Source organism: Doryrhamphus excisus, chromosome 23 (assembly GCF_030265055.1).
Source record: "Doryrhamphus excisus isolate RoL2022-K1 chromosome 23, RoL_Dexc_1.0, whole genome shotgun sequence".
Lineage (NCBI taxonomy): Eukaryota > Metazoa > Chordata > Actinopteri > Syngnathiformes > Syngnathidae > Doryrhamphus > Doryrhamphus excisus.
The window spans coordinates 7799217-7824842 of NC_080488.1; the positions used below are offsets into that span (position 1 = coordinate 7799217).

General features: G+C 39.2%; 1 protein-coding gene and 1 long non-coding RNA gene across 2 annotated transcripts; one reads left to right on the forward strand and one right to left on the reverse strand.

Moving 5' to 3' along the window:
• The first annotated feature begins 235 nt into the window (after positions 1-235).
• On the forward strand, positions 236-18085 carry kctd12b (potassium channel tetramerisation domain containing 12b). Its single transcript, XM_058063156.1, has 2 exons — positions 236-1955; positions 17220-18085. The coding sequence occupies exons 1-2, from the start codon at positions 1112-1114 to the stop codon at positions 17810-17812; spliced, it is 1437 nt and encodes a 478-aa protein (XP_057919139.1). The 5' UTR covers positions 236-1111; the 3' UTR covers positions 17813-18085.
• A 1806-nt stretch (positions 18086-19891) lies between these two features.
• LOC131110471 (uncharacterized) lies at positions 19892-24169 on the reverse strand. The gene is made up of 3 exons (XR_009120895.1): positions 24052-24169; positions 23777-23968; positions 19892-20129 (listed from the first exon to the last, which is right to left on the reverse strand). It is a non-coding gene; the product is annotated as an uncharacterized LOC131110471 (long non-coding RNA).
• Between the last annotated feature and the right edge of the window lie 1457 nt (positions 24170-25626).

Consider the following 25626-nt stretch of genomic DNA (forward strand, 5'->3'; position numbering starts at 1 on the left):
AATATAAACATTTTATTTTCTTTCAGAAATCGAAGTGACATGGGGGACCAATGATGTGTCATTCTCGCTAGATGTCGCTAGAATCACACCATACAGGTAAGCAACACAACCAAGTCCAACCGGGCTTTACTTCATTCATTTTAATGACGCTATTAATACTCATGAAAAAAAGGTTTATTGTTATTAAGTTTATTGTTTTAACTTACCTGCCCAGGGGCTGCAGATGGAAAGTAGCTATAGCTGAACTTGGTGTTGGCACATTACTTCTGGTAAATAAGTAAATAAACTAATTACCAATACCTTTAAATATGACGCAGAAATACATCACACTTTGTATCATGATCGATCATTTTGTAGTTCTTTTAGATGATGCCGTTAGCAGTGTAACCGTAGAAAACTGCGTTTCCATAAAAGGAGCTTTACTGCGATTTCACTGTATTAAATATTATACCATTGTAATATTATATACAATTATCACTTTCTAAACATTTTCACTGACATAAATGGAACAAAGGCGAGACAAAACTGAAGGGAATAGAATGATAAATGATTCAAGCAGGTTGTCAGGGCGGAGGCACGTCACCGCCAAGTGGGCGTGTCTCATCGGGCTGAGCGATGCACCGCTAAGCCGCAGCAGAGCTTCAGTCAGACGGGCAGAGAGCAAGCCGATCACCGCGCCGGGTGTGTGTCTGTGTGCGTGTTGGCCGGAGTGTCGGCGATGGAAACCACGGAGATATTTTTGTACATCTTCCTCGTGTCTCACTACTTGTGGAACGTCGCGTTCATCTCCTGGCTCTTGGTGTTCGGTTCGCCCACGGAGCTCACCAACTATGCATTGCCTCACTGAAGTTGGCGTGGAGCGGCTGCAGACTCGTTATGGACTGTTGTGAAATTCTAGCATTTCCTCTTTTGAGAACTGGTGACCCACACAGGATTTCCGGAGGATATTACATCTGTTTCTCATAACGGTCCATGCCACTGTTTTGGTCACCATGGAGAAGGCTGCTGTTAGAATAGTGTAATAGTGTACCTGCCATCTTACTTTGTTAGGGGCTCATTGGTCAAGTGAACTTTCCACACAAGAGCTGCATCCAAGTGGAAGAAGTCAACCATGGCTTTACCAGATAGCGGCATATCTGCAGAGGAGGTGCCCTTCCCAGAGATCATCGAGCTGAATGTCGGCGGCCAGGTGTACATAACCCGCTACTCGACCCTCACAAGCGTGCCGGACTCACTGCTATGGGAGATGTTCAGTCGCAAGTCAGCCAAAGGACTGGCCAGGGACACCAAAGGGCGTTTCTTTGTGGATCGGGATGGCTTTCTTTTCCGTTACATCCTGGACTACATGCGGGACCAGCAGCTGGTCCTTCCAGACCACTTCCCCGAACGTGGGCGGCTGCAGAGGGAGGCAGAGTTCTTTAACCTACCCGAGCTTGTCAAGCAACTGGCACCCAAAATCAGCAAGCAGAACTCCTTGGGTGATGACGGGTGTCAAAGCGACCCGGAGGACTCGTCACCTGGGATCGACACAGCCCGGAACCTCGGGTCCCTGGGTGCTGCTGCGGCAGCCTGCGGAAGCCTGATGCCCAGCCCCATGGACGGGAAGAGGTCCGGGTTCATCACCATCGGCTACAGAGGCTCGTACACTCTGGGCCGCGACAGCCACACCGATGCCAAATTCCGTCGGGTGGCCCGCATCATGGTCTGCGGGAAGACCTCCCTGGCCAAAGAGGTCTTTGGGGACACCCTGAATGAGAGCCGCGACCCAGATCGTCCGCCTGAGCGCTACACGTCCCGCTACTATCTCAAGTTCACATTTCTGGAGCAGGCCTTCGACAAGCTGGCCGACGCCGGCTTCCACATGGTGGCCTGCAACTCCACAGGAACCTGCGCCTTTGCCCACGAGCAGACAGACGACAAGATCTGGACCAGCTACACTGAATATGTGTTCTACCGTGAGTGACGCTATCGACCATTGACCTCCCCTCACCTTGTCTCCAAGTGTCCCCCTCCCAAGCCTCAAGCCTGGCTCCTGCACCAGTAGATGTACCGTAGATGTTCCTGTCCCAGACTCCGCAGTTCCTGAACACTGACTCTTTGCACCTTCTCCCTTGACCCCTTAGACCCATTCAGCTTTTAGACCCTGCCTCATCTAGTTGTAGTCTTGCAGACACGGACCTTATGTACGTACAACCCTACTTCACACGCTGAAGCACAACTTTTGTTGTAACTTTGCTAAAATATCTCGAAAAAGGGCTTGAAAGAGCGGCCATGATGTACTCCTGCCTTGCTCCTCTGAATTAAATCACCACAGTAATTGGACATCTTATAAGCCTCACCGGGACACGAGCGGTAAAAGAACTCGCATTTCCGGCGATTTTATACCCCCCCGTGTCACGGGGGGAGGGGATTGTGCCATAGTCGACCTGTCAGTTGTTATGAACAGATGAGGGTTTAATAAAAGCCTCTGCACTCACAGGGACAATACGAACAGGAAAAAAATAGCATTGCTGGGGTTTCCTTTCCACTGCTGCTTGATAAACAGGCATATAAAGGGACCGTGTGGACATAAACACAAAGGTCACGGATGAAGTGTGTGCATTGATTGTGCAACGGAGCGTTTAGTATTTTAACCACCTACGCTAGGCGGGGGGGCATAGAACCACAGAGGGGGTGTTGCACCACTCGCAGCCCACTGCTCCATATTTGTTGTGTTTTTCTTGACCACCCGGTCTTGTTTGAAAGATGTAACCTCAGTGGGTTATGTTGTGGATTCATGTCAGTGTTGTTTGAAGCTGTTGCATATTTCATGATGATGTCACTTGACTGTCAGTGAATACCAAATGAGAGAGGTAGGTATGACGGGTGTAGTCTCTCCGTAATCGGTCTCCATAGTCTTTAACGGCCGGCCTGTACATGAGAAACATACCTCAGGCCACAACAGGCTCGTTTAACAGTTGCGTTCAGTTTGGGGAAATGTTAAGATGGAAACATCGAGTACGCATATGGCAGCTTGCTTTGCAACAAAGGAAAAGCAGAATGTTCCAGACGCCTCGATGCCCCCTGCAAAGGAAAGATGCCTTGATGCCACAGCGAAGAAACGAAAGTACAGTAAACCTCGGATATATCGGATTCAATTGTTCCCACTGTTTTTGTCCGATATAAGCGAAATCCGTTATATGCGTATACTGGAAAATGTCAGTTTTACGCATATATCGGATTTATATCCGGTATATGCGTAAATTGGATTTTATCCGTTATAAAAAGGCACTTCCTTGACTATGTTTCCAATGTACCTGGACGCGCAGGCAACGCTGCAAATGACGTCGTATAGCGGCCTGTCACGATTCGGCGAATCGGAGCGCCACGATGCGGCCATCCGATATATGCGAGGGAAATTTAATGGAAATGCATTGGAACGGGACTGGAGATTTTGTCCGAAATAGGCGAAATCCGTTATAAAAAATCCAATATATGCAATGAATTTTTATTGGAAATACATTACAGAAAAATTGGTTCTTTTTTATCTGTCCGTTGTGAGCGAATTTCTGATATATTCGAGTCCAATATATCCGAGGTTTACTGTAGAAACACCATGAAAGCGGTTCAAGCAAGGGCAGTGGCAAAAGTTGTTTGGTCCAGGATTCGAGCCTCAGGACTCCAGCCTCGAATGTATAAAAGGCCGGGCAGGGAAAGGAACAGTGCTTTTTTTGCAGCTGCGCTGTAATAACACCCGCTTACTTGTAGGCATACAGGGACTGCAGATAAGCCCGGACGTCTGTATTAGGTATTGTTGTCAGGAATAAACAATCTGGTTCTCATTCTATAATTTGGTTCTTTAAGACTCCCTAATCCTCTATTCGAAACCCACTCAGGGGGAGGATTTCTACACTACAAATGTTTAAATTGAAAATGTTTAAATTTGAAGTTCAAAATAACCATAGAGGCGTTTTCCCCATTGGTATTTGTATTTGTATGGTGTAATGAAACATCACAATGTGAAGACCCCCCGCCCCGCCCGCCGTTGAAATTAAGTATTTGTGAAATAAAGGATTTTATTTCTATTTTATTTGGTATTTTTCATCCAAAATGTTTTCTGAATCAGAATCAGAAAAGGGTTTATTGCCAGGTATGATCAAACACATACTAGGAATTTGTTTTGGTATAGTAGGTGCAGACACATCTATTAAAAAAGAATAAAAAATACAAAATATACAGAATAACAGTATAAATATATGTACACAGTCTGTTTTTTGTTTGTTATTCCAGTCTGATTGTTTTTCCTAAAAGTCCAAACTGGGCGTTAATGTAACGCATATAGTGAAAGTGTCATTTTATTTTTTATTATTTTTTATTTTTTTCAGCATTTAACGGCATCCACTTAAAGCAGAATCTTAGACAATACATTTTTTTATTGGATTATTTTTTGCATCATTACAGCTGAGTCAAACACTTGTTTGCTGACATATGGCACTTTCCATAGACCGTTGTCGCTATGCGGTGCAGGGCATATAAACATAAGTCATAAATGCATGCATAAAAAAAACTAATGAACAAAACAGCAATAAATGATGAAAACTGTACAGGCAGGACACAGTAAAAAATACAAAGCATTCACACATAATAATAAAATACAAAGAAAAAAAATTACACAAGCCTCAGTTTTGTCAATAATTGCCTTCATTGCTTTTTTATGACTTCTCATGTACATGCTGATTTTGCCCGCCGTCAATAAACAACAGCTGCAGGCATGTATTTTCACTTGAACAATTACGTGTTCGCATATGTACGGTAGGTGGGATAAATCCCTTTGTAAATCTATGACTCATGCAACACCAGATTATCACGCACGAGCAGTTTTCCACATGCACCGAACCTGATATCTCTTGTCCGTGATGAAACCGTTCATCAACTATAAAACGCAAACGGCTGCTCCCTTCCTGGAAAACAAAGAGTCCTCCAGGGGAATGGGACTGTTTTATGCCTGCAGCGTCTCCTAAGCCCAAAGCAAACAGCCACAGGCAGCATTCCTCTTGTCACTGTCTGTCCGTCACAGGGAAAATCTAGCTTAGAAGCCATTCTTGCACTTTGGTTTAGTAGAATTGTGTACGAAATGTACTGCATTGTAATTACAGAATTCAATTACCTCACTCCAAAAAGTGATTTATTTTTTATGGCAATGATAAACCAATTTATTTGGTGGTAAGATAAACAGTACAACGTGTTCAGGGATGCTGTTCAACCTTGGATTTGTTGAGATTTCGAAACTATGGTCATTAAACCTGCGTTAACTGTAGAGACTATTTTGAAAGTGGCATTTTAATGGTCATCGGCCATCTCTGTGTGGAGTTTTCATGTTCTCCTTGTGCATGCGTGGGGTTTCTCCGGGTACTCCGGTTTCCTCCCACATTCCAAAAACATGCTAGGTTAATTTGCCACTCCGAATTGTCCGTAGGTATGAATGTGAGAGTTGTAGAAATCCTCCCCCTGAGGACTCTATTTGGGATCCTCAAATAGAGGATAAGGGAATCTTAAAGAACCAAATCATACCTAATACGGACGCCCGGGATTATCTGCAGTCCCTGTATGCCTACAAGTAAGCGGGTCTTATTACAGCGCAGCTGCAAAAAAAGCACCCTTCCTTTCATTCCTTTCATTCCTTTTATACATTAGAGGCTGGAGTCCTGGACCAATCAGCTTTCGCCACTGCCCTTGCTTGAACCGCTTTCATGGTGTTTCTCCTTTCGTTTCTTCGCTTACTTGTAGGCATACAGGGACTGCAGATCAGCCCGGACGTCTGTATTAGGTATTGTTGTCAGGAATAAACAATCTGGTTCTCATTCTATAATTTGGTTCTTTAAGACTCCCTAATCCTCTATTCGAAACCCACTTAGAGTCCTCAGGGGGAGGATTTCTACACTACCCCCTTGTGTACCGTGTGAGGTTGGCTGCCCACCCTATGCAAAACTCCCAACATGAGTTCCGTTAATCATTGGGTTTGTTTTTGATTATTTTTGTTTTTGATTATTTTATAAATCAATCCAAATTAAGCCAGACTCCAATTTCCTCCAAATTAAACAAAAAATAATCACAATCGAGTTAAAAATGAGTTATTAAAGATTTAAGTGTCCGGCATTTACATAATCAGCCCCTCGACATTCACTCAATATAACCAAAACAGGCTTTTTTTCTGCTCATTTTGTGCAGTAAAATGATCAATTGCGCTATCCTTATGCCATAAAAATAATGTAATGTAAATGTGAATATGTAAAATAATCACTTTGATACCATTTTACCAGTTTTGGGTGGGGTAGTAGGGGACCAACTTCACAGCTATTTCGACAGTAATGGTTGTATATTGACTCATTTTCAGGGGACAATAAATCTAACGTGGACTACTATAAAGTATATATTTTATTTCTGTAGTATTTTACCTTGAGAAAGTATGCTGTACTAATAATGATTGCTGAAATTTAAGGGATGCACTGACTCCCTTGGCATATTCTATTTCAGTGATTTAAGTTCTTGTGAGTCTACTTTCAGTTAAGTCATTAGCACAAGGATGTCGAGTCCTGCCTAAGGTATCACATTCAGGAATCCGGCCCTTATTTTTGAGTCGTCATGGGACTCGACATTCAACAGTTGATGTGTGAGAGCCACCGACACCTGGACAACAGGTTTATTTTGAAGCTTTTGAATGCCCTTATAGGAAACACTTAAGTATTGACTGTGGTGCAACTCCATTGATTGCTGAGCATCATGCAGCAAAAACAACGCCACTGCAGAAAGGCATGTTGTATTGCGGTTCAAGAATTTGCACTAAAACTAAAAGAGAAGGCGGAGCGCCCTCGGAGCGCCAGTCTGTTCTCGTTGCCTCGCGGTGGTGATTTCGCCCCTCGTCATGTTCCCGTGTTGTCATTGTCATTGCGGGGCGCTCCACGTGGCAGCGCGCCTTTCGTATGATCGCCTTGTCTCTCAGCCAGCTGGGTCAGCGCTTTCCCTATTTGGGTAGCGATAGGAGAGGAGAAAGCATGAAGGGATGTACATCAAAAGGGAAAAAGCGGGGCTGGAAAGTGGGCCAAGAGAGATAAAGAGAAGCAAAGTTAGGAACGGGGGAGCATTTTTGCAAAGGCAAAGAATTTGGCACGTCTCATCTCTCTCTGAGTTGTGCCCGCATGAAGTATTATGTTCTACTGAGAGGAAGTGGACTTAAACAACGGACTAACTGACTGACCGGATATTGGGTTACACCAGGGGTCTCAAACTCAATTTACCTGGGGGCCACTGGAGCTAGGGTCTGGGCAAGGCTGGGCCGCATCAGGTTTTCCAAAAAAAAAAAAAACGCATTTATTAAAAACAGAAAAATATAACTTTTTCAGTGCTTTGGTTCCGATTTTCTACAATAAAAGCTCTGATAAAACATTCCACTGTTCTCAAATATCTTAATTTTTATTTTTCTACACAAAATAAGATGAAAAATAAATAAACAAATCAAGAATATAGAAAATCAATCAATCAGTAATAAATAAATATAATAATAATAATAAAACGGCAAATAATAAAAACTTAAGAAACCACATATAGTTGGTGGGTAGACAAATTATTTTTTCAGATTAAAATGAACAAAGCATTATTAGAGCCCTGTAGACATGACAAAACACGACTATAGTCACATTTATACTCTTCTTATTTACAACATATTGCGCAACTGCAGGGTCTTGAGACACATGCTAACTCGCAAACTAGAGAGCTAGCGACCTAAACGGTAGCCTTCAAGTTATTTCCTTTAAACTTAAATAGCCAAAAACGTACCACTTCCACACGGATAGGGAGGATAACTATAAACAGTTATTTAACCTTTAACATGAACATTAATCAAACGTAATATTTTTTTCTGGGTACATGATACCATACAGCATCCATATCAAACTTGCGAGGGCCGCACTAACATTAAACTTTCATATCAAGGCGGGGGCCTCAAACTAGTGTCCTGCGGGCCACATTTGGCCCGCGGGCCGCATGTTTGAGACCCCTGGTATACAGTATATGAACATTCATATAATACCTGCACACTCCAATGCCATTTGGCTCTACAACTTGCATATACACACAAATCTAATTAGTTTTTAATATTAACATATTATCATATTAATATGATGTTCTTTTTTTCCACAGAGGACCTCATACTGAAAATCAATGTATACAGTAAATATATATTGTATTTGTATGTATGTTTGATGCTTTTTTTTCCAACACATGCTTTTTTTTTGCACGTTCTCCACGTGCATGCGTGGGTTTTCTCCAGGTACTCCGGTTTTCTCCCACATTCCAAAAACATGCTAGGTTAATTGGCGACTCCAAATTGTCCATAGGTATGAATGTGAGTGTGAATGGTTGTTTGTCTATATGTGCCCTGTGATTGGCTGGCGACCAGTCCAGGGTGTACCCCGCGTCTCGCCCGAAGACAGCTGGGATAGGCTCCAGCACCCCCGCGACTCTTGTGAGGAAAAAGCGGTAGAAAATGAATGAATTTATATATATATATATATATATATATATATATATATATAAATGTCAGCAATAGTCCAATATATAGTCCTATATAGTAGCAATAGTCCTGTGGGCACATGTTTGATTGACATTTTGAGGGCTGATGCTGAATGAAGACAAGTCGTCCTCCACTGAGCACTGAGTTTGTCAAAGTACCCCTCAAACACATGAAACCACACAACACAATCCACACACGCTGGATGAAATTACCAGAGTATAAAGGCGAGAATAAAACCTTTGACTGCAGTACCAGAACATGGAGGGCCCCAATGACTGGGTTTGCCTTGGGCCCCCGCCCATCTCTGCACAGACCAGTCGACCAAATTACGATATTGGCTGCGCAAAATGGTGCGCTGGATGAAATCACCAACCTGCACCACCAAATTAGAACCCCTTGTGTTGAGTCGAGAATAAAACCTTTGTCTGCAGTACCAGAACATGGAGGGCCCCAATGACTGGGTTTGCCTTGGGCCCCCAAATGACTAAATACGGAGGAGGGGGAGATAACGGCGCATATACAGCCGTGCTGGAGGACATAACAGTACTGTGAAGGTACACATCTGGTTCAATGCCTGACTCACTAAAAATAGTCCAACACACAATGAATAAAACGATGCTCGCAGCCAGTGTTGCAGCACGCGGGCGCATGCGGCGTGGGTGTTGTCATCAAGGATTACATGCACACCGAATGACCTCACAAGGGTATGCATGTGCAAACACACAAAAAGCGTTAACGTCATGGCTTGATGGAGAAAGCATCGCAAGTGCTACGCCGTAGGCTCTTTTCTATCCCATTTCCCACATTTGTTATCTCTCCTCCCAGTTAATAAGTAGCAAAGATGCGCTTCTTATTACCAATCTCATGATTACTACTGTCAAGAGAAAAAGAGGGAGGCAAATGCTTGTAAATGCATTATGAAAAATTACAATAAAGAGTGGAGAAAAAAAAAAAAAAAGCAAGACAATCACAGCTCCTAATCATTCCCCTCATGCAGGAGGCTTACTGCACATCTTCCCTCCCTCTGTGAGTTTGTGTTGGCTTCATTGGTGCCAGCTGCCTGCTCAGCATAATGGCAAACTGGGGAGCGCATTGCCCTCATGTGGCCCCACTGGTAGAACCCCTAGCTAGCGCTGAGCAAACACAGACTTCCTCCCCCCCAACTTGGAAAAAAAAAACTTAGCCTCCAAACATGGCACGGTGCAAATAACCAGAATGCGGTTGACTGATGCCAAAGTTGCAGCTGAGGCCATGAATAAGCAAAGAGCCACAGATGGTTGCAGCTCAGTGCTTCCAATGAGCGGCACGCTGACAACAAGCGATGCCGCAGCCAGTTTGAGATGGTCCCACAACAACTCTCGGGGCGCTGATACATGCAGTAGGTCTATTCATTCATTTATTTTATACCGCTTATCCTCACAAGGATCTCAGGGGTGCTGGAGCCTATCCCAGCTGTCTTCCGGCGTGGTGGTAGTGTGATGGCCTGGGGCTGTTTTGTTGCTTCCGAACCTGGAAGACTTGCTGTGATAAATGGAACCATGAATTCTGTTGTCTAGCAAGGAGAATGTGCGATCATCTGTTAGCGACCTTTAGCTTAAACCAAAATTTTGAATTTATTTCCATAATATTTTGATTTTGCTGTTTGTTTGTTTTTTAGTTTTCTTGTTAAATTGCATTTTCTGAATGTACACGGGCCAATAAACAAAAAAACAGCCGCGGGCCACACTTTGGACACCCCCGAATGAAGACGTTTACATGCGTGTTCTAAAGCTGGCTTTACGCCATTCCATAAAGTATGGCGGTGGTAGTGTGATGGCCTGGGGCTGTTTTGTTGCTTCCAAACCTGGAAGACTTGCTGTGATAAATGGAAACTGACCTTTTTTGCAGTACATTTAGCGAGTACTGCAAAAAAGGTCAGTCAGGATAATTCACAATGCCACCTCCAGAGAACATACTAACTCCTTACGTATGAATTATCTTTACTGACCTTTTTTGCAGTACATTTAGTGAGTACTGCAAAAAAGGTCAGTAAGGATAATTCACAATGCCGCCTACAGAGAACATACTAACTCCTTACTTATGAATTATCCTTACTGACCTTTTTTGCAGTACATTTAACGAGTACTGCAAAAAAGGTCAGTAAGCATAATTCACAATGCCGCCTACAGAGAACATACTAACTCCTTACTTATGAATTATACTTACTGACCTTTTTTGCAGTACATTTAACGAGTACTGCAAAAAAGGTCAGTAAGCATAATTCACAATGCCGCCTACAGAGAACATACTAACTCCTTACTTATGAATTATACTTACTGACCTTTTTTGCAGGACATTTAGCGAGTACTGCAAAAAAGGTCAGTAAGGATAATTCACAATGCCGCCTACAGAGAACATACTAACTCCTTACTTATGAATTATCCTTACTGACCTTTTTTGCAGTACATTTAGCGAGTACTGCAAAAAAGGTCAGTAAGGTTAATTCACAATGCCGCCTACAGAGAACATACTAACTCCTTATTTAACTCGAGGCCAACAAACAGATATAAATAAGGTTTTGGAAGAGTCTGTTCATCGCTACGCTAACACCAGTAAGACACTGTGTGAAAGGTGAAATGTCTCCAGCATATTTAAAGACGTAAGCATAGCGTCGTAAAGGTGTCAGCGTTGTCTGTTCTTAGGCTGGGATTCACCTCGGCCATCTGGAGGCTGGGCCTCTAATCTGCCCCTCTAATTATCAGTAATCTGAAGGGTCAGGTTTGTCCTTTTGTGCGGCGGACTATAAGCCCCTGGGTATGGGACACTGGATGGGTCAAGCGGTTCCAGTTTGTCCAAGCGTCAGCCATGTATCATCTGTTGAGCTTGCGTGTGCAAATCACATCCAAAGCTTCATTAGTGTTTTGATTATGAATGACGTGCGTCCAGTTTTCCGCAGACTCTCTCTTTACACCTCCTGCCTCTCGATGTTTGTGTCACTCATGTTCTCTATATCATGTAGATTGACAGCTGTGTAATTGCTGAGAGACATGCAAATATGCACCATTTTTTTTGTGCTTGCATTTCAGGGTGTAAATTTTGTCGGAAAAATGTAGCGTCACAGTGTCTAATTACACCCCCGCATGTTTTTGCTGTGATGGTAATCAAAGAGCGTGAATGAGAAGAGGTGGCGAGGCCAACAAACAGATGTTAGATATGTGAGCTGAAAGCTTGGTAATGAGATGTAAAACATTTTTTAAAAAGTGGCAAAATGAGCAGGGCAGCTGCCGTATGTACCAGCTCACCGTTATTACTCTTGGAAACGTAAATATGCACTGTTGCACTCGCTCTGTCATACCGCAGTGACGTTACCATGGAGATGGTGATGTCCTTGCATTGGTCAGGTCATAGCAACCATCACCAGGACTGTTATCCGCTAGCGTATTCTATCATTTACCTTTATGTCATATTTCCTGCACGTTTTTACCTTGCTCTTACATGTTTTAGGAAAAGTACTGTGTTACTTTTGAAAATATTTTTATATTATTATTAATTATTTTTTATATTATTTTATATATATATAATTTCAAAAGTAACATGGTACTTTTCCTAAAACATGTAAGAGCAAGGTAAAGACATGCAGGTAGAGTGGTTAGCAGCTAGGAGACCAGGGTTCAATTCCACCCTCGGCCATCTCTGTTTGGAGTTTTAAATTTTGAATTTCATAAAATTTTCGAAATCAGTTTTTCCAAAATAGATTAATTAATAAATCTCTTATACTGTTTTGTGGTTTATTAGAGCTTATTTTTAGTCATGAACTAAAAGGCATTCAAAAGACACAGACTCGATTGCCAGAACAACAGGTGTTTATTGCAGGCAGAATAATCCTAAATAAAACCCAGGCTACTGTTGCAGCCTAATGCTCAACTCTGAACCCCCAACATCTTCACTCTATCAGGTTTTCCAAAATAGATTAATTAATTAATCTATCGCTTACACTGTTTTGTGGTTTAATACAGCTTATTTTTAGTCATGAACTAAAATACAAATAAAAGGCATTCAAAAGACACAGACTCGATTGCCAGAACAACAGGTTTTTATTGCAGGCAAAATAATCCTAAATAGGGCTGCACGGCGGGCGAGTGGTTAGCGCCAGACCTCACAGCTAGGAGACCAGGGTTCAATTCCACCCTCGGCCATCTCTGTGTGGAGTTTGTATGTTCTCCCCGTGCATGTGTGGGTTTTCTCCGGGTACTCCGGTTTCCTCCCACATTCCAAAAAAAACATGCTAGGTTAATTGGCGACTCCAAATTGTCCATAGGTATGAATGTGAGTGTGAATGGTTGTTTGTCTATATGTGCCCTGTGATTGGCTGACGACCGGTCCAGGGTGTACCCCGCCTCTCACCTGAAGATACCCCCCCCCCCCCCCCACACACACACGACCCTCGTGAGGAAAAAGCGGTAGAAAATGAATGAATTAATATATATATAAATAAAATGTCAGCAATAGTCCAATATATAGTCCTATATAGTCCAATAGTCCTGTGGGCACATGTTTGATTGACATTTTGAGGGCTGATGCTGAATGAAGACAAGTCGTCCTCCACTGAGCACTGAGTTTATCAAAGTACCCCTCAAACACATGAAACCACACAACACAATCCACACAGTCAGTACGTTTACATGAACCAAAACAACTCCCATTATTGCATGGAATGGCGTAAAGCCAACTTTAGAACATGCATGTAAACGTCTTCATTCGGGGATAATAATAATAATAATAACAATAATAATAATAATGTTATTATTATTATAAGCAGATATATTATTATTATTATATTATTATTATAATGTTATTATTATGATAAGCAGATGTTATTATTATTATTATTATTATTCTGTGATTGGCTGGCGACCAGTCAGTTATTATTATTATAAGCAGATATTATTATTATTATTATTATTATTATTATTATTATTATTATTATTATTATTATTATTATTATTATTATTATTATTATTATTATTATTATTATTATTATTACCCCCGAATGAAGATGTTCCAAAACTGGCTTTACGCCATTCCATGCAATAATTATTATTATTATTATTACTATGAACAATAATAATAATTAAAAAAAATATTATTATTATTATTATTATTCTGTGATTGGCTGGCGACCAGTCAGTTATTATTATTATAAGCATATATTATTATTATTATTCATAATAATAATAATAATTATTGCATGGAATGGCATAAAGCCAGCTTTGGAACGTCTTCATTTGGGGGTAATAATAACAATATTATTATTATTATTATTATTATTATTATTATTATTATTATTATATATTATAATATATATATATATATAATATATATTAGATATTATAATAATAATTATTATAAGAAAATAATAATAATAGTGTTTTGTGTGTGTTTTTTAGTTAATTATTATAAGCAGATATTATTATTATTATTATTCATTCATTCATTCATTCATTTTCTACCGCTTTTTCCTCATGAGGGTCACAGGGGTGCTGGAGCCTATCCCAGCTGTCTTTGGGCGAGAGGCAGGGTACACACTGGACTGGTCGCCAGCCAATCACAGAATAATAATAATAATAATAATAATGGCTTATAATAATAACATTATTATTATTATTATTATTATTATTATTATTATTATTATTATTATTATTATTATTATTATTATTATTATTATTATTATTATTATTATTATTATTATTATTATTATTATTATTATTATTATTATTATTATTATTATTATTATTATTATTATTATTATTATTATTATTATTATTATTATTATACAATTGTGCAAAGGACTCTTTCCCCTTGAGTAGATAAAACCTCCCAGTCACAATTCCAGGAAGGGTGACCAACACATCAACCCTCACGTGGGACGTTTAGTGACATGAAGGTGCTAAGTGTTGGCAGCCATGACACATTAGAGCTGCTAATAGCAGTAATGATGGCAACAGAGTGATGTGTCACACCGAACAGATGGGAGCAGGAGAGGACATGTGAGAAGTACTCCGGCTTTTGCATCCACATCCCTGGAGGGGAAGGTTGAGTGCTCTCTTTCGCTCTTTTCCTCCGCAAGGCTTAACGGTGGAGGAAATCACGGAGCCCATCCCCCCAGTGGATTATTCCTCCGACACTGCTAAGCCCCCATACTCCCACGGCCAGGCATCCTCAAACACATGTATTCATTACAGCAGATTTGGAATGCACCGAGCACACTGAGACAGCGGGTGGAGAACACGTTCCTGCCAACCCCTCCCTCGCCAACATCCTCTTCCTTTCTTTCTGTCTTTATGTGTCCCACTTTCAAATGCCTGTGCATGCTTAGAGTATAAAGACACACATCATAACTCACATGCAAACACCCACACGCGTGCTCACGCATAAATGCACAAACACAGAAGGTGAGCACACTCGGCACTCGTGCACTTGGACACTCGAGCACGTGTTCGCTTTCAGTGTGTGAAGACAATCTGCGGATGTCTTTTCACACAAAGGTGCGTTTGGGGGTTGTGCGTGCGTGAGGCATCTCGTACCTGCCTGTCTTTGCAGAAGCAACGGCTCACAGGCGGCCGAGAGATTACAGGTTCGTGTATTTTCAGATACTGTGCTTCACAGCCGCTTCACCTCCACACTCAGCATGTGTGATTTAACAACGTGTGACTGTCCATGCAAGCGCTGTCGTTATCATTCAGCATGCTGGAGGCATGCACCTACTATATATACGCTATACTGTATACAGCAGGGGTCTCAAACTCAATTTACTTGGGGGGCCACTGGAGCTAGGGTCTGGGCGAGACTGGGCCGCATCAGGTTTTCCAAAAAAAAAAAACGCATTTATTAAAAACAGAAAAATGAATAAACTTTGCTTTGGTTTCGATTTTCTACAATAAAAGCTCTGATAAAACATTCCACTGTTCTCAAATATCTTACTTTTTATTTTTCTGCACAAAATAAGATGAAACATAAATAAACAAATCAAGAATAAAGAAAATCAATCAATCAGTAATAAATAAATATAGTAATAATAAAACGGCAAATAATAAAAACTTGAGAAACCACATATAGTTGGTGGGTAGACAAATTATTTTTTTGCAGATTAAAATGAACAAAGCATTATTAGAGCCCTGTAGACATGACAAAACACGACTATAGTCACATTTATACTCTTTTTATTTACAACATATTGCGCAACTGCAGGGTCTTGAGACACATGCTAACTCGCATGCTAACTAGAGAGCTAGCGACCTAAACGGTAGCCTTCAAGTTATTTCCTTTAAACTTAAATAGCCAAAAACTTACCACTTCCACACGGATAGGGAGGATAACTATTAACAGTTATTTAACCTTTAACATGAACATTAATCAAACGTAATAATTTTTTCTGGGTACATGATACCATACAGCATCCATATCAAACTTGTGCGGGCCGCACTAACATTAAACTTTCATATCAAGGCGGGGGCCTCAAACTAGTGTCCTGCGGGCCCACATTTGGCCTGCGGGCCACGTGTTTGAGACCCCTGCTATACAGTATATGAACATTCATATAATACCTGCACACTTTAATGGCATTTGGCTCTACAACTTCTACAACTTGCATATACACACAAATCTAATTATTTTTTAATATTAACATACGTGTCCCATATATGATTCATATATGTTCTTTTTTTCCACAGAGGACCTCATTCTGAAAATCAATATATACTGTAAATATATATGACATTTGTATGTATTTTTAAATCATAATGAGGCCATGAAAATCCTGTATATATATATATATATATATATATATATATATATATATATGCTTAGATTTGTTTTATTGTTAGTTATTAATATAAATATTTTGGCTTCTATTATTTACATTTGGCTTATTTGTTCTGCTTTTCCCATTTTTTATTTATTACTACAACGCATTGCAGGTCAATAACAATTTTTATATATTTTTCTAGTTCATTAATATTATTTATATTATATTAATATAATATAATATTATTATATAATAATATTAATATTATTAAATTATATTATTATATTATGGCTTCAGGCATCTAATCTTTTATTAATGTAAAGGGCATTTTAGCATGGTAAAATAAAACAAAAATAAAGTAAAAATGCTCATCCTTTGATGACAACTGATAGAAACATAATGGATAATAATATTAATATTATTAAATTTTATTATTATATTAATATTATATTCTTATATAATAATATTCATATTATTAAATTATATTATTATATTATGGCTTCAGGCATCTAATCTTTTGCTAATGTAAAGGGCATTTTAGCACAGTAAAATAAATAAAATAAATAAAAATAAATGATGACCTTAAATGACCTTAAAAAGGCACTTCATGATGGAAAACCCTCCACTGTGACTGAATGACAACAATTCTGCAAAGATGAGTGGGCCAAAATTTTTCCACAGCGCTGTAAGAGACTCATTACAAGTTATCGCAAACACTTGATTGCAGTTGTTGCAAACACTTAATTAGCTTTAGGGGGCAATTTAGGGGGCTCCGTGTTTTAATTCCATAGGATTCCAATGAATGGACCACATAATCCAAATATAATGACAACTAATGGACATTTCCTGTATGAAAGTATGTTGAAACCTTTTTTCTTCCACCTGTAGGAGGTTCATCTATAATTCCGAAGGCCAACACAACATCAGATTTCCGCATTCAGCCTGAAGTGGCTCCATCTAATCCTCAGACGGAATCGGCCTCGGCGGATCCAATCAGCAGCATCAGCAGCACCACTGGCGGACGAACCCAAAGCCTCCCAGAAAGCAGCAGCATCACAACACCAGACATCCAACCATCGCTGCCCCTTGACTCCCCTCCTGCTCGGCTCACCCCTCCGCTTCCCCCTCCTCCTCCTCCACCATCGCTTCCCTCTGGAAGCCCCGATTTTTCCCCTCCATCCCCTCCTGTCCCGACCCACACTCTACCATCATCTAAATCTTCCAGTCCTCCTTCAACTCCGCCCCCGGCTGAGAGCCCCCATCGCCCGACCACCCTCCACTTAAAGACGCTTCCCAGGATCAACCCGCGAGAAAACGGCGCACCTCCTCCTGCTATTAACGAGGATGAGGAGGAGCGGAAGCTGCTGGAGGAGGATCTAAAGAAATGCATTGATGACTTCAAAAAAATCCGAATGCCCAAAGTGTTCCCCGATCGCAAGAGGCACTGGCAAAACGACCTGCTCAAGAAGTACAACGCATAGTGCGCTCGGCGAATACGTTTGAACCCGTCCATTTTCCACCATCTTCTTACGGATGTTGGCAAGTTTACTTTAACGCTCCAGTAGAAGCACCGGCATGCCGACTGAATCGCAACGACTCTTTGAAGCTAGCGCGGCTCTAGAGTGTTAGCTAGTTAGCTTTGCAAAACGACGCTCGAGTTTCCCCGTCATGCACGACGACGTCCTTTTAGTTAGTGAAAAAAACTTGTGTTCATCCAAGCTTTTTGCAAATATTATTAAATATTTTCAAATGTATATCAGTAGTAATGTGGTGTCATTATTATTTTTGAATATTTTAGATAATTTAGCACTACAATCATCTTTGCGCTTCGAATTTCGTAAAATTGTAAAAATCAGTTTTTCCAAAATAGATGAATTAATAAATCTCTTCTACTGTTTTGTGGTTTAATACAGTTTATTTTTAGTCATGAACTAAAAGACAAATAAAAGGCATTCAAAAGACACAGGTTTGATTGCCAGAACAACAGGTTTTTATTGCAGGCAAAATAATCCTAAATAAAAACCCAGGCTACTGTTGCAGCCTAATGCTCAACTCTGAACCCCAACATCTTCACTCTATCAGTTTTTTCAAAAATAGATTAATTAATTAATCTAGCTCTTATACTGTTTTGTGGTTTAATATAGCTTATTTTTAGTCATGAACTAAAATACAAATAAAAGGCATTCAGAAGACACAGATTCGATTGCCAGAACAACAGGTTTTTATTGCAGGCAAAATAATCCAAAATAAAACCCAGGCTACTGTTGCAGCCTAATGCACAACTCTGAACCCCCACATCTTCACTCTATCATTTTTTCCAAAATAGATTAATTAATTAATCTATCTCTTATACTGTTTTGTGGTTTAATACAGCTTATTTTTAGTCATGAACTAAAATACAAATAAAAGGCATTCAAAAGACACAGACTCGACTGCCAGAACAACAGGTTTTTATTGCAGGCAAAATAATCCTAAATAAAAACCCAGGCTACTGTTGCAACCTAATGCTCAACTCTGAACCCCCAACATCAGTTTTTCCAAATAGATTAATGAATTAATCTATCTCTTATACTGTTTTGTGGTTTAATAGTTTATTTTAGTCATGAACTAAAATACAAATAAAAGGCATTCAAAAGACACAGACTCGATTGCCAGAACAACAGGTTTTTATTGCAGGCAAAATAATCCTAAATAGGGCTGCACGGCGGTCGAGTGGTTAGCGCACAAACCTCACAGCTAGGAGACCATGGTTCAATTCCACCCTCGGCCATCTGTGTGTGGAGTTTGCATGTTCTCCTTGTGCATGTGTGGGTTTTCTCCGGGTACTCCGGTTTCCACATTCCAAAAACATGCTAGGTTAATTAGCGACTCCAAATTGTCCATAGGTATGAATGTGAGTGTGAATGGTTGTTTGTCTATATGTGCCCTGTGATTGGCTGGCGACCAGTCCAGGGTGTACCCCGCCTCTCGCCAAAAGACAGCTGGGATAGGCTCCAGCACCCCCGCGACCCTCGTGAGGAAAAAGCGGTAGAAAATGAATGAATGAATCAATACATAGAAAACATTTTATTAGATTTCGACTCATGAACGATGGAAGCAAAAACTAGTGTTGTGGTTCTATTTGTGTTTCTGTGTATGGGGATCTCATACTGACTTCTGACCATGGCTCTAAAAAAGATTAAGAGGAAAAGCAAGGCGGGCAGCTTCTGTTCAAGGAGCCATTTGGACTGCAGTGAAGATTCCATTATTTTTTTTCTTTTGGAAAGTTGCCTCTCTTGTTTTTTTTCGTTTTTTTTTTCCTCCGGAGGAAACTAACCAGTATGTTGCCAGGGCCAAATGATGCTAATTCAGATCAGAAGCAAATTGCACAACTACACAGATAATCATCACCGCCATTTGCCTGAATTGTGTTCTTACGTTTTGTATATCATTATATGTGACATTAAGCAAATTTAACATATTTAAACCTATTTTTATGTATTTATAGTAACAATAAAAGCATTGTATTCTACATATTTTCTAATCGTAATCTACAGTCATAGCCAAAAATGTGGCATATATTCCAGAATGTTATAAAGCGTAATAAATGTCATTAAAATGAACGCTATTTCCACTGCATTTCAGCCCTGCCACGAAAGGACCAGCTGACATCATGGTAGTGATGGTAGTGAACACGAAGGGCAGGAAAAAAGCCATTTTATTCTAGGAAAAACATCACGGACTGACGACTATTGGCAAACGATGCAGGGATTGAACTCCTGAAGTCATTGTTTTTCTGATGAATCCAACTTCCGATGCCTGGAGAGGAAAAGGTGAGCAACCATGAGTCTATCACAAACTATCAGTACACTCACAACAAGCTTGTCAACCAACTGGAAGTCATTGGAGGTGAGTATACAGTATATATGCCTGTATGACAACATTACAATCTGATTCACGGTGTCATCTGTCAAAAAACACTAAATTCATCACCCAGTAATATTGTACTCAAAATATGTATGTACATATATACAAAAATGTCCTAGTATTTTTAAGTTTTCCTGCAAGGCATCATTGGGGAGCTGCAATGACGTCAGCCCCGCTCTTTTTGTTTTGGGCTTAGTGTCACCTGGCTCCCTCTGGTGGACATAAGCAGCATGACAACTCCTTTTCTATGAATGCGCTCCTCCAATTAAATGGGTTTTTCAAACTAAATACATAATGGGAACACTTTAAAAATATGTTTTCTTTCCATATAAAAATTATATGATACACATTTCTAGATTTCAGAGTTATAACGTTTGTGTGTTAGTTGCTGTGTGATGAATTTAAAGGACGCCTTGAATCATGTGATACACATTTCTAGATTTCAGAGTTATAACGTTTGAGTGTTAGTTGCTGTGTGATGAATTCAAAGGATGACTTGAATCATATGATACACATTTCTAGATTTCAGAGTTAAAACATTTGTGTTAGTTGCTGTGTGATGAATTTAAAGGACACCTTGAATCATGTGATACACATTTCTAGATTTCAGAGTTATAACGTTTGAGTGTTAGTTGCTGTGTGATGAATTCAAAGGATGACTTGAATCATATGATACACATTTCTAGATTTCAGAGTTAAAACGTTTGTGTTAGTTGCTGTGTGATGAATTTAAAGGACGACTTGAATCATATGATACACATTTCTAGATTTCACAGTTAAAATGTTTGAGTGTTAGTTGCCGTGTGATGAATTTAAAGGACAACTTGAATCATATGATACACATTTCTAGATTTCAGAGTTATACCGTTTGAGTGTTAGTTGCTGTGTGATGAATTTAAAGGACGACTTGAATCATATGATACACATTTCTAGATTTCAGAGTTAAAATTTTGAGTGTTAGTTGCTGTGTGATGAATTTAAAGGACGACTTGAATCATATGGTACACATTTCTAGATTTCAGAGTTGAAATGTTTGAGTTAGTTGCTGTGTGATGAATTTAAAGGATGACTTGAATCATATGATACACATTTCTAGATTTCAGAGTTAGAACGTCTAAGTGTAGGTTGCTGTGTGATGAATTTAAAGGACGAATAGAATCATATGATACACATTTCTAGATTTCAGCATTATAATGTTTGATGGTTAGTTGCTGTGTGATGAAATTAAAGGACGACTTGAATCATATGATACACATTTCTAGATTTCACAGTTAAAATGTTTGAGTGTTAGTTGCTGTGTGATGAATTTAAAGGATGACTCAAGATGAAACATTTAGTACAACCCTGAAGGCAAAAAGTAAGAAAAATATCTGTTGCACTGCTAATCATCAAAAATGTCTCACCTCATCAACACTGACTTAAAAGCTTTCCCCCACCCTCTCCCTCTCTCTCTCCTCTCTGCTTGTGATTAAAAAAGCTCAGCCATTCGGTTCATTTTTGTGATTACATTATCTTCAAGCTCGCAATGGGGAGAGTCGAGCCAGAGAATGCAGTGTACCACAAAGCAAAATGGGTTCTTAGCAAGGGCCAGAGTGGGGAATAATAATGACATAATCACTATGTGAGCCAATGCACTGTGGCGTTCGTTCCTGCATAAACTCTTAGATAACACATTGCTCGATAATTCTTATGGAAAAAAAGTCATTATAATCATGATAGTGACAATTCGACATCAGGTCTTACCATCGCTTTAGGTGTCATGTGACATTACGTAGGCTTGACCTTGATAATGATAATAAATAAGGATTATTACTAAAATAGGAAGTGACGTAGGTCTCACGCATGCTTAGAACCGGTTGTGTTTCGGGACGGATTGCGTAATAACAGCACTCACATCCGTATGTGTGTGACAGTCAAGACAGCTAAGATAATAATCCAAAAAATAATTCAATTCCGCAGATTAGAACAGCATTTTATCGGCGGTGGAAGTTCGCCAAAGTCTCATTAAAGAAGACGTCTTATCCTATAGTTGTTTTTTTGTTGGTTTTTTTTTGGTTGTTTTGATATTTGAGCTGTCACAAAAGCCAAAAATATTTTCATTCACGTTTCACAAAAATATATATTTTTTGTTGGGAACAGATATTTTCCTGAAACTTACCTCCCTGTATGTTTTACTTAGTTGTTTTGATATTTGAGCTGTCACAAAAGCCAAAAATATTTTCATTCACGTTTCAAATATATATATTTTTCAGTTGGGAACTGATATTTTCCTGAAACTTACCTCCCTGTATGTTCTACTCCTGGAAAAAAGTAGAAACTAACTTTTTGTTCTGATGAAAGATACAGGAGTAGGATCTTTCTTTTGGTAGGTTCCATCTTTATATAGTCATAGAAAACAATAATGTGTGTGCCTTGAAAAAATCACTCAAAATCATCCTGAAAGGGGGTTGTCTTTCGAAAAATGGCTGGGATTGAATGAGTTATTTGCACAATATCACTCCAATAACCTCCATTCACAGACAGTCCCATTATAATACAAATTATAAAACAACATAAGGTGGCAAGAAATATTTCAGGATTGAATAAAGCAAAAATTTGTTCTCAATCAGAAATCACTCCACACTCTTTATTGCTCTCTGGTTCTACCATATCTTACTTATTGTGTGGAAATATGGGCTAATAACTATAAAAGCAATCTTCACTCGCTAAATGTACTGCAAAAAAGGCCAGTAAGGATAATTCATAATGCCGCCTACAGAGAACATACTAACTCCTTATTTCTAAAATCACAAATACTTCAACTTGCTGATATAGTTCATCTTCAAACAGCTAAAATAATGCATAAGGCTAAAAATAACCAATTACCTAAAAATGTCATCCAATACTTCTCTACAAGAGAGGAGAAATATGATCTCAGGGAAGAACTACATTTGAAACACTTATATGCTAGGACTACGTTAAAAAGCCATAGCATTTCAGTATGTGGAATCAAACTATGGAATGGATTGAGTAAGGACCTCAAACAATGCACAACGATGAGCCAATTCAAGAAACAATACAAGCAGTTGATGTTTGCTAAATACAAGGATGAAGAGTCTTGAACCAGTCATGATGTGCTATATATATCACTATATTGACACTTACTATGGTACCCATTATGTCATTGGATGGTCATATCACCTTGTACTTTGGTACGTGACAAAAAATGGAAAAATTGAAAAATATATTTTTAAAAATTTTAGAAAATTTAAAAATATTTGTTTAAATATTAAAAAATTAAAAACAATTTTTTAATATTTTTTTTAAATTTATTATTATTATTTTTTTTTACAAATTTTAAAAACAAACTGTATTACGGAAAGCAGGAAGTGAACAAATGTAACAGTTACTGATTGTAAAAGTACCAGATGGAGGGGTAGGATTTAATAAGCTTTGCTTCTTCCTACTCCTTTTGGACATGTGGAACTGTGAACTGATTATGTGATGCATTCAATTGTAATCTGATGCATGTTCAAATGAAATAAAACCATTACCATTACCATAATGTATCCATAGCGTCAATCTACGAGATGGGATGTACTTCACACTCCTGTCAACACCCCCGGCCGACCCCAAGTGGCTGCTGGTTGCTGAGAAATCCATCGATAAGGTCGTATAAAGTATTGCTTCATCAGCTCCTTTGTCAAATATGTCATCATCGTACAGCGTTGGCCTGGGGAAGCATCAACATCCTGTATAGAATTGCAAGTCAGCCCATCTGAGTCAGGATGCCAGAGATAGAAATATGTCTCGGTAATTTCAAATAGTGATTTACTGTGATAGAAGCCGCAACACTTCTGCTCGCATTTCGGGCATCTCGATGAGAATCCTCACTTGTGAATTCTCTTTCTTTATGTCGGGTACAACTTGCTGAAGTTGGCCTTCAGACTTCCAGACATGATTAAGATTTGTTTGAAGTCTCTTCTCTTTCACCAAAGAGAATCTTTAAAATAGCCTTTGAATTAAAGCGCTAAAAGAGATCAAACCTGGTACATTTTAGTACAGTATGGTGTTGTTAGGAACATAATTTACCACTTCTTTACTTTCCTGTTGTGTTAGCTTTCTAGTATCATGTCTAATGTTAACGGGTCGGTTTTGACCCATGTATTAAATCAGCTATAAAATACACTAAAAACAATAACCATCAAATTTGCTTGGTTACCTTCTTAGGCTTCCTCATACATGAAAATATTGGTTTTAATACTTTTGGTGTGGGCATGTAGGCTTTTTTTGTCACTATACCCCTCCATTTTAATTTCCAAAAATGGTCAAATGAACCTCAAAAGAATCATATTCATAAATTGAAGGTTCTTTTGTTACCAATAGAATATAATAATAATATAATAATAATACATTTTAATTGTATAGCGCTTTTCAAAATACTCAAAGACACTTTACAGAAAATGTAGTTGAATAAAAACAAGTAAACAGAATAAAAAATATGTTAAAATACAACATTCATTAGTTTATACGAAGTTAAAACATGAGTTAAAACATGATTAATTGGTTCCAGACCCGACTGCGAAGTAAACAGAGTAGAAGACACACCAAAATACAACATTCATTCGTTAATGAAGTTAGCGAAGTACACAGTTAAAACATGAGAAAAAGCGGGGCGGGGCACAGCAGTCAGATATAAAAAGTATATCTATATATCTATATATATCTCTTAAATCAATGAGTTTGATTTATTTTCTCATTTTAGTATGAATCACTAAAGAAACATCTATGGTGTTGGGGTGAATTTTGACCCATATATATTAATGTGAAGAAAAGGTAGAAAAAGTGATTGTTTTCAGCAACAGAACTTTAGTATAAAGTGAAATGAAAAAGCAGAACAGGTCCAGATCTTGGTTCACTGTACTTCTTGCCATTCTTTCCATGATCCAAATTGTAAATGTGAAATCAGCCATCAGTCAAATGAGTGAATTCACCTCACATGTCTGGACCTTGTTTTTCTGCTGGTATACTGGAAAAGCGGTCAAAATGAGAATCCCCTGAAGCTTACATGATGAGAAGAGGAGCTGGTTGTCATTGTGTTGGCTAATTGTACACTTATGATTTCAGTTGGGGCTCAAAATATTGCTTTATAGTCATATTATTATAACCGGCTCCAAACCCACCCTAACAGTTGTAGAAATCCTCCCCCTGAGGACTCTAAGTGGGTTTCGAATAGAGGATAAGGGATCTTATCTTAAAGAACCAGATTATTTATTCCTGACAACAATACCTAATACAGACGTCCGGGCTTATCTGCAGTCCCTGTATGCCTACAAGTAAGCGGGTCTTATTACAGCACTGCTGCAAAAAGCACCCTTCCTTTCCCTGCCCGGTCTTTTATACACTCAGG

Excerpts from the sequence above, each read along its gene's own strand:
- kctd12b (XM_058063156.1), top strand. The coding sequence starts at position 1,112 with ATGGCTTTACCAGATAGCGGCATATCTGCAGAGGAGGTGCCCTTCCCA. Across the intron at positions 1,956-17,219 it reads CACTGAATATGTGTTCTACC|GAGGTTCATCTATAATTCCG; the intron begins GTGAGTGACGCT and ends TTCCACCTGTAG.